The 10,383-nt window shown below is 44.7% G+C and overlaps 1 protein-coding gene across 1 annotated transcript; it reads right to left on the reverse strand.

The window, feature by feature from the left end:
- Positions 1–561: 561 nt before the first annotated feature.
- Positions 562–1,503, reverse strand: LOC121810519. Its single transcript, XM_042211278.1, has one exon. It carries the CDS (start codon positions 1,501–1,503, stop codon positions 562–564), a length of 942 nt encoding a protein of 313 aa, XP_042067212.1.
- Positions 1,504–10,383: the final 8,880 nt, after the last annotated feature.

Below are 10,383 nucleotides of genomic sequence, written 5' to 3' on the forward strand. Positions count from 1 at the left end.
CTTCCATCCTTACTTCCGACTTTTAATTTTCTAAGAATTAAAGACTAACACACGAAAAAAAATATTTACGCTGACTACAAAGGATTTGACCGAGTTCCTCTATGATGTCACTTGATCAGTTTAATAGATCAAGAATTTGTCGCTTTGATTAAGCAGACTACCCATGAGTACTCGATCACTCCTTTTACCTGCTCACTGGATAAGATTTAGGCAGGATCAGTGGAATTTCTTCCACTGTGCCCGCCTCGGTCTTGTCCCTGTAGGGCTCAACACGATGACTCTTGACCTCGAAGGAGAACGAATTGGGGGGTTCTCCTGGGAGTATGTTTACCTCCGGTGTGTGCATTGTCATGATGGTACGAGGGTCCGCCCATTTTGAATTCCGCCTCCTGGGTATCAGTTTGAGTTGATACTGGAAGAGTAGCTCTTTCTGCCACACTATGAGCTCTTCCTTTTTCAAAACGGGGTCGAGTCGGCGTTGCCGATCAAGGTGGGGTGTCACTCATTCTTCTATCATGGCGGGATACATGCACATATCTGGGTTAATCTTTATCACATCTGCTATTTTCCACTTGACCCCTCTTGACCCAGCCTCAGTTCTTTCATCAATTGTCCTCCCTGTCCTTGCAGATTTAGTTTGACTGGTTCTTGATACATTTGGTTGGACATGCTCTTGAGGGTAACTGGCGATGCAGGTAAAGATAATAGTTTCCTTGTAGGTGCAGGACTTTCCTTCAACATTCTTCTCAATGGGGCGGCTTGGTCAGGTGGTTTTTCGATCCTTGCCGGCTGAGTGATCTCTTTTAGCTCAGCTGGTCGTGGCGGCTTACAGAAATCCATAATTGCCAGTTCGATGGCTTGATTATCCATTTCCCCAGTCATCGTTGTATCGAACCATTCAGTTGCTTCCTTCTTAAGTTGTTCGTCTTCAATGGAGTCAGTGGTCAGTTTTTTGAAGAGTTCATTTCCTAGATACTTTTGCTCCCAAGGTCTGATAGTATCTACCGATTGTATGCTCTCACTATCCTGTGGCTTTCTTACAGCTTTATCAATGTCAAATGTAATTTGTTCTCCATTAAAACCCAGATTCATCGTCCCATGGCGGACATCGATGACTGTGCTGGTTGTAGATAGGAACGACCTTCCCAAAAGGACTCCGGTAGACTCCTCCGCTCCTGGATCTGTCATCTTCATGACGAAGAAGTCGGTGGGGTACCTGAATTTGTTGACCTTGACGATTTCATCTTCCAAAATTCCCTCTGGGTGAATGCAAGACCCGTCTGCTAGCTGTATCATCATACTGGTTTTGACAAGCTTAGCTTCTCCCAGCTTCTGGTATATAGGATACGGCATAATATTGATGGAAGCCCCTAGGTCGCACATTGTGTGCTCGATTTGAACGTCTCTGATGGAAATTGGGAGTGTGAACACCCCTGGGTCAGTCTTCTTTGGTGGAATATCACTAGGTTGGATTACCACAGCTACATTTTCTGCTTCAACCATCCTTTATTTCTCAGTGACTTGTTCAAGGGCACTAGACTCTCCTTCTTTGTGACTTGATCAAAGGCGCTGGACTCAGGGCCTTCTTCATGATTGGGTCCGTCTGTGGGTGCTAGAGAACTCGCAGATGGGCTTTGATAAACTTTTTCTGATTTTAGAGATACTGTATTGACATTATCTCGCCCAGGTGGTGGCTGCACTGTAGCCAGAATTTTTCCTTCATTTCCCCTTAGCTCGCCCAGTGACATGGCGACCTGAGATAACTGCTTTGTAAGCATATCTAGTGCAGCCATTTGTTCTCTCTGGGCTTCTTGTATTTCTCGTATTTCATCATGGGGCTGATGTGGGATCATCATATCTCCTGGACCTTCATTTTGCTATTTGTTATACCTCTGATGAAAACGACCTCCTCCATGGCCTTGTTGATAGTAGCCGGAAGGTCCATACTGTTCTGGCTGGTTCTGGGGAAAATGATTCTGTTGGTTCCCTTGGAAATACTGGTTTCCTCTTTAGTATGGTGGGACATAATTTACATTTGATTATTTGGCTGTCTTCCCTGGCTGCTTGGCTGAGGGCACTTGGTATTGATACCCCCAATTTCCTTCCTGCTGTTGGCTTGACCAATTGGTCTGTCCTCCACTGGACCAGTTTCCTTGAGGTCCATTTGACCATCCTGCCTGACTTCCCTGCATTTTGTTCCCTCCAGTGTTTGGTCTATCCTGGATCCGAGCTGGCCAGTTGGGCTGCCCTTCAGAAGGTTGCATCTGTTGTGTCGAGGGCTGTGGTGGCTGGCTTTGGTTCTGGTCAGTCCATCGATAGTTTGGGTGATCTCTCCATGGGGCGTCTCTTTGCTTTCCCTGGATCGAGTTGCCATTTGAGTTCCAGTGGCCAACGGCATTTACTTGGGGCAACGGCTCTACCTCAGGGGGGAATTCGCAATAGTAGTAGTGATGCTCTTCTGGCGGAGGGGGTGGCGGCGCAGGGGGGGGGGCGGTCTGGTTTTCTCCACTGCCTCAAGCAGCTTCTTTTCCATTTGCTCAAATCGAGCCTCCAACTTTTCATCATTGCGCCTCTGCTACATGCACTGCCCTCTTCTATACTGCCCTCGGAACGTCTCATACGAGCGCTTAGCCTCGATAAGCCTTTCTAGGATATTTTTGGCTTGGCTGAATGGGGTCTTTGAGAAATCCCCTTGGGCAGCGAGGTTTAGATCATTCTTGCTATCGACTGTCAATCCACCATAGAAGATCGAATAGATCTCCCGCACTCCCATCTTGTGGTTGGGGCATTGAAGGGAGAGAGGGTGATGTGTGTATGTGTGTGAAAATGTGATACCAAGTCCTATGAACCCACTAGATCACTTGGTCTAGGAACTCAATGGAACACGGAATACTCTGTCGTTGTACACACAAAACTCCCCTTCAAAGATCCCTCAACCCGAATACTATGGATTAGTATAGAGAAACAGAGGTCGATCCCACGAAGACGGACACGTAAAAAAGAATTTAGAGACTCTTGACAAATGCGGCTACTACCACGCAAACTGGGTTGAGGTATAACTACAACTAGACCTAGGCAAGAAATGTAACACTAGACCTAGAAAACTGTAGATCAAACGTCCTCATGACTGCTAGATATTTAATACAACATCCAAGCTTGCTAAACAGGAGTCAAAAGAAATTCCATACACCGTGAAGTTATCCATGAAACTCTCGATGCAGTCCTCAAGTAGATCCGAGAAGATACTCATCATGCACCGTTGAAAAGTGGATGGCGCATTGCATAGGCCAAACGACATTCTTCTGTAAGCATACGTGCCAAAAGGACACGTAAATGTAGTCTTCTCTTGATCTTCTGGATCTACATAGATCAAGAAGTATCCACTGTATCCGTCTAGGAAACAGAAGTATTGTTTTCCTGCCAGCTCTCCAGCATCTGATCAATGTATGGAAGCGTGAAATGATCTTTCCTAGTCGCTTCGTTCAGCTTTCTATAATCAATACACATCCTCCACCCAGTAACAAGTCGAGTGGGAACCAATTCATTCTTATCATTCTTGACTACCTGAATCCCTGATTTTTCGGTACCATGTGAACTGGGCTGACCCACTCACTGTCCGAAATAGAGTAGATAATTCCCAGGGAGAGTAACTTTAAGACTTCTTTCAGGACTTCCTCTCTCATATTCGGATTAAGCTTACGCTGTGGGTCCCTGCAGGCTTTTGCTCCTTCCTCCAAGCGAATGTGATGCATGCACAAATCTGGACTAATTCCTACCAGGTCAGAGAGAGTCCATCCAATAGCCATCTTGTTTCTCCGGATCACCTCTAGCAGTTCCTCTTCGTGTCCTCCGGTCAAACTGCTATTAATGATCACAGGGAAAGCTTCATTCTCCTCTAGATAAGCATACTTGAGACCTGGTGGGAGCACTTTCATTTCTTTCTTCAGTTTGCTTGCCTCCTGGGGCAAGGGATTTTTCTCTGTTCCTTCAGGTATCATGTCTTTCCTTGACCTAGAAGAAGCCTCTATAATCGCCACATGGGGTGTCTTCCCTGACCTAGTTACTCCTGGATTTTTACAGAATTCCACGATTACCTCAGCTAGCTCTTCATCTGATAATTCAATTGTGTTCATTGCTTCACACCATCCAGCCACTTCTCTGTCTATAGAGCAACTCATCGCTGAATTTTCAATCTGTTCATGCATTAATTATGTCTCAAGATATTCCTAGACTAAGGGGTTAATGACATCAATAGCATGCAAATTCTCTACATCAAGAGGTTTCTTCATTGCTCCATCGATGCTAAAGGTGTATTTTTCCCCATTGTAGTCAAGGCATATAGTTCCATCAAAAACATCAATTATGGTCTTGGCTGTACGAAGAAAAGGTCTTCCTAGAAGTACGCCACTAGACTCAGCAGATTCATTGTCACTCATCTTTATCACATGAAAATCAGCTGGGTACAAGAAATCATGTATTCTGACTATCACATTCTCAAGCACTCCTTCAGGGCAAATCATGTATTCTGACTATCACATTCTCAAGCACTCCTTCAGGGCAAATGCATGACCTATCCGCTAGCTGGATCACCACTTTCGTATCTACCATACTTACTCCTACCAGTTTCTTGTATATGGAAAGTGGTAACACATTTATCGACGCTCCAAGGTCACACATAGCATGCTTGATTTTTACATCACCAATAGAGATGGGCAAGGTAAACATACCTGGGTCATTGCATTTTGAAGGCATCCTCCTCTTCTGAATCACAGCGGAGACGTTCTCGCCTATCAATATTTTTCCACTGGGTCTAGCCTTCCCAGCTATAAATTCCTTGTTGAATTTGCTAAACACTGGCAATTTCAGGGCCTGTAAGAATGGTAGATTGATTTTCAACTTCCCAAAAATATCCATGAAGTCTACCGGCTCTTCCTTCTTCTTCTTGGCTTCCCCCCAGCTTGGGAAGGGTTTCAGTCGCTTCCCTGCTCCGGTAGAACTTTCAGCTGAGAACTCTCCAGTTTCCTTTCCTGCTGCCTCATTTCCCAACTCCGGCTCTGGATCGAGGAAGAATGGTTCAATTGGTCTAGGCAATGGTCTCTCCAAATCTCCTGCCTTAAGGTCATCTTTAACCAAGGGACCATCTCCCTTCAAGAGTCTGGGTCTAGGAATTGTATCCTCTCCCTCCATGCCTTCCTTGGGATCTGTCGCCTCCTTCGTTCTTACCACTGGCCCCTCATATCCTTTCTCGGATCTCAAGGTAATTTGACTTATATTAGCTCTATCAGGTGGCCTTACTGAGGCGGGAATCTTGCCTTCATTTCCCCTCATCTCGCTCAAGGAAGTGGCTATCTGTGACAATTGCTTTGTCAGCATATTCATCGCCGCCTTTTGCTCCTGCTTAGCGTCCTGAAGCTTGTGGACTACGTCATTATTTGACTACAAGTTGTTCTGCATATGCTGCTGAGAACTTACGAGATCATGCACCATCTCATCCAGATTTCTCGGTGTTTTAGAATTAGGCTGACTTGGCCCTGGGCCTGCACTCGGATTTGATCCACAGCTTGATTCTGGTGAATATTTCCTTGACTACCTGAATTATTGTTGTATTGATTTCCTCGCCCTTGGTAGGTGGTTTGAAAGTTCCTTTGGTGCGGTGGTACATAAGAGTTCCCTTGATTATTCTGATTTCTGTTTCCCCAACTCGAGTGGTCTCCTTGGTTCCGATTGATCCAGTTTCCCTGCCCTTATTAGTTCCTTCCTAACCAGTTACCTTGTCTCTCGGGCTGAGGTGCAAACTACAAATTCTGTTGTGGTGCTGGCTGGCTCTGTTCGTTATCAATCCATTTGAAATTTGGATGGTTCCTCCAGGGTGCATCTCTCTGTCTCCCTGGATTCCAGCTCCCATCGGAATTCCAACTTCCCATTGCATTGACTTGGGTCTGATAATCTCCTTCATTGGTCCCGTAATATTGTTGAACTTGATTATCTCCTGGACCAGGAGATTTCTCCTTCCCTTGTGAAGCTTGTGGATTTGTCTTTTCAATAGCGTTCAAAAGAGCTTTCTTGAGCTTGTCGATCATTGCTTCTATTTTATCATCTTCTTGCTCTCTCATAGCATTCACTGATCATTTCCTTACTATATTCCTTGGGTTATTATATGCCTTCTAGCGTCTATCAACTTACCCAGAATCTCTCTTGCTTCACTTCCCTTCTTTCTTATGAAATTTCCCCCACTCGAGGAATTCATTAAGTCCTTAGACTCAGGATCGCCCCTTCGTAAAACAGAGAGTAGGTCTCTGCCTCTATCATTCGGTGATTCGGGCATGCATCCAACAACCCCTTGAATCTATACCAATACTGACTCAAAGAGTCGTCGTAATCCTGCTTACACTCTAATATTTCCTTTTTCAGCGCATTCGTCTTGTTGGACGGAAAGAAATAATCTAAGAATTCCAACTTGAAGTCCCTCCATGTGCGGATAGAATCCGGGGGAAATCTCAATAACCATGTGTTGGCTTCCCCCTTCAAGTAAAACGGAATTGCACGCAGGCGATAATCCTCCTCAGTCACCTCATTCGGCCTTTTCTGTATGCCACACAATTTGCTGAATTCATTCAAAAACTCATACGAGCACTCATTCCTTTGCCCAGAGAATGTGGGTAGGATGCCGGGCACGTTTGTCTTTATCTCAATGGACCTCTGTTGCGGATTCATTACTATAGCTTGAGCTGGCTCTCCATCTAGATGAGCAGTAAGCGAACCGATCTCTGGATCTGGATCGATTATGTTTACCATGTCCCCTGTTTCTTCCTCCTCTGTACTTGTTTCCGAAGATGATTTAGGATCCTCCCTTCCTGACGAGTTCCAATCCTCTTCACTTCCCGAATCAAACTGAAATGGATCTCCCGTAGATAATCCCGATCTGGTGGTGACTGTAGATGTTGTGTTCTTGACTTGCCAAAAAAAATGATCGTTCCTCCACTCAGATGAGTTACCACGGTGTCCAAACCGTGAGTCCCTGCTCATAAACTGAAAACAAAAGGAAAAGAAAAATTAAGAACTATGTACGCCAAAATCCACTAAACACAATAAAAAATTACGCCATCCAGTCCCCGGCAACGGCGCCATTTGAAGGGAGAGAGGGTGATGTGTGTATGTGTGTGAAAATGCGATACCAAGTCCTATGAACCCACTAGATCACTTGGTCTAGGAACTCAATGTAACACGGAATGCTCTGCCGTTGTACACACAAAACTCCCCTTCAAAGTTCCCTCAACCCAAATACTATGGATTAGTATAGAGAAGCAGGGGTCGATCCCACGAAGACGGACACGTAAGAAAGCATTTAGAGACTCTTGACAAAGGCGGCTGCTGCCACGCAAACTGGGTTGAGGTATAACTACAACTAGACCTAGGCAAGAAATGCAACACAATCACAAATTACGCCAAAATCCACTAAACACAATCACAAATTACGCCATCCAGTCCCCGGCAACGACGCCATTTGAAGGGAGAGAGGGTGATTTGTGTATGTGTGTGAAAATGCGAAACCAAGTCTTATGAACCCACTAGATCACTTGGTCTAGGAACTCAATGGAACACGGAATGCTCTGTCGTTGTACACACAAAACTCCCCTTCAAAGATCCCTCAACCCGAATACTATGGATTAGTATAGAGAAGCAGGGGTCGATCCCACGAAGTCGGACATGTAAGAAAGAATTTAGAGACTATTGACAAAGGCGGCTGCTGCCACGCAAACTGGGTTGAGGTATAACTACAACTAGACCTAGGCAAGAAATGTAACACTATACCTAGAAAACTGTAAACATGTTGAGATCAAACGTCCTCATGACTGCTAGATATTAAATTCACTTCCTAGACCGTGTAAACGACTACCTAATTTAGCTAGACAGAAAACGAATAATAGTGGGGACAATCATTCCAGAAATAGCAGGTACGGCAGAAAAGCTGCAAATAACGAACTGGGAATTTAACTAACAACGACATGCATTTCTCTAGCAGATCAGACATGAAGATGAAGGAAACAGAGCACATACCCTGATTCGAACAGAATATAAAAGTTTGGTCGTCGGAAACTTGCAACAAATCGGAAATAACACAGATCTACATAAACTAGACGGAGCGAAATAAAAACACGAAGGCTAGGCATCAAATTAAACCAACTCTGTTCAGATCTCTCGTCAGATGCTTAATCCACTCTGGATCCAAGCGATCCGAGTCCTACAACAACTAGAATCATCCCCATAACTTCTGATTCTAAAGATCTACTCCGATCAACAACCAATTCAAACAATTCTACACAGATTCAGTGAGCAAATGCGAAAAGCATCCAAAACAAGTACTAGTACGAACTCCAGAAAAACACAGTAACTGAAGCAGAAACAAACACCATCAACATTATGGAAAATAGCTTGCATAAACCCATAGAATAAAGGCTAAACAGAGTGCCGAGCTTCGAACAGCGAAGCTCGGTGAAATCCACAAAATAACGAGAAATAAATTGGAAATTGTTTCTTCGCCCTCGACAGGACGGTGTTACACCCAAATGAAACTACTGTAAACAGGAAGTGAACCCAGACGTGAACCCCCAAATTTCCCAAAAAGAACCTAAGTGTGTAAGAGAAAAGTGAGCTCCTAGCTACAATCCGTAATGAGGCCTCCACCGAGAAGGTTCCTCTAGAATGCATGCTTCCTTCCTTATATAGACGAGGACATAATCTTCTAGAAGCCTTCGTAGAAATCTCCATTCTACCCTTCAGCTCTGAGATTTCCTCCACAATGCTCACTTTTTCGCCAGTTTCCTCGGACCATGTGATTGTCCTCTCTCTTTCCTGGACCTGGCAAAATTCATCTACACACCTGGCTTAAGACGTGTGTTAGACCCCGTAATTTCATGAATTTATCCCCTAGACCTATGCAAGAAATTGGCCTTATTAGGCATGCTTGAAGCAGCACTTGGAATCTATCCCAATACTGGCCGAGGGGCTCATCGTACTCCTGTCTTGCTTCTGTAATCTCCCTCTTGAGGGCACATGTCTTTGACTCGGGGAAGAAACGATCTAGGAAGATCATTCGGAACTCGGCCCATGTTTTGATGGACCCTTCTGGCAGTCTCGACAGCCATACTCCAGCATCACCCTTCAAGACGAAGGGGATAGCTTTCAGCCTATAGTCCTCAGACGTAGATCCAGCTGGTACAGGCTGGATATCACAGTATCGGCAAAATTCCTCCAGGAAGGCGTACAGACACTTCTTTGAAAGGCCGTAAAAATGGGATAAAACGGCCAGTACTCTAGACTTGATCACGATGGTCCACATCCCAGAACTAACGGCAATGGCATGTGTGTGCTCCTTCTCATCATGAGCGTGCAGAGAGCCAATTCCTGAGTCGTCGGCGACGAGGGCCATCTCTGCTTTTACTTGTTCAAGTGGTGGTGGTTTAGGTTGCGCGTTCTGCTCTCCTTCTTCTTCGCTGGTCAGTTGGTCAACGGCTGCTGCTGCTGCTAGTGCGGCTCTGTAATGAGTGGTAACGACGCCGGCTTACTGGACTCTCCAATGAGCATTAGTGCCTCTGTATATAAGAGGGTGATTCCAGTGCCGCTGTGGTACCTTCTCATCAACAGAAGGAAAAAACAAATGAGAAAAGAAAGAAACAAAATTATATACACCTATGCGCTACACACAGACATAAAATAACACCATACTTCCCCGACAACGGCGCCATTTTGGAAGGACCTCAAGAGGGGGCGCGAATAGAGTGTGGATCAAGTTATATGGAAGATAACCGAACCGGTTGGATCAGTTAGCAAATGTCGTTGCCACTTGATCAATGCAATCTCGCCCTCACTCGTTTCCTACCAAAGTAATTTATAAACTCCCAATTTTGCATACTTTAACAGTAAAGCGGCAAGTTCGGGGTCGATTCCATAGAGAAGCTAGTGTATCAAGTGTGTGAGTAGTGAACAGGGGGTTGGCTGCTGCCACGCTTTAACTTTGGGAGTTTTTACCTACTGATTTTACTCTAGGCAGAATTTAACTTATTAACTTGATCAAGGAATTTTTAACTACTGGGTCAAGTGAATTTCAGACTGGAATGAAAATTAACTACGTGAAACAGTAAACACCACGATGAAAATGAAAGCAACTTTGATTAAAACTAAACTCAGGACAGTACAGCGTGAAATTTAAACAAAGCTAACACTTCGGAAAATACGAAAGCAAGTAAAACCGAGGAGATCCTCGGTGGGAAACTTAAGAATACGGCGACAGAAATCAAGTATTCTGCAGCACTCCTTCGATCACCCTTTATAACTAAGCATTACTTTATCTAAGCTATCTAGAGAACTGAACTAAACTAGAGA

The sequence above is a fragment of the Salvia splendens genome, chromosome 7, assembly GCF_004379255.2.
Source record: "Salvia splendens isolate huo1 chromosome 7, SspV2, whole genome shotgun sequence".
Taxonomy (NCBI): domain Eukaryota; kingdom Viridiplantae; phylum Streptophyta; class Magnoliopsida; order Lamiales; family Lamiaceae; genus Salvia; species Salvia splendens.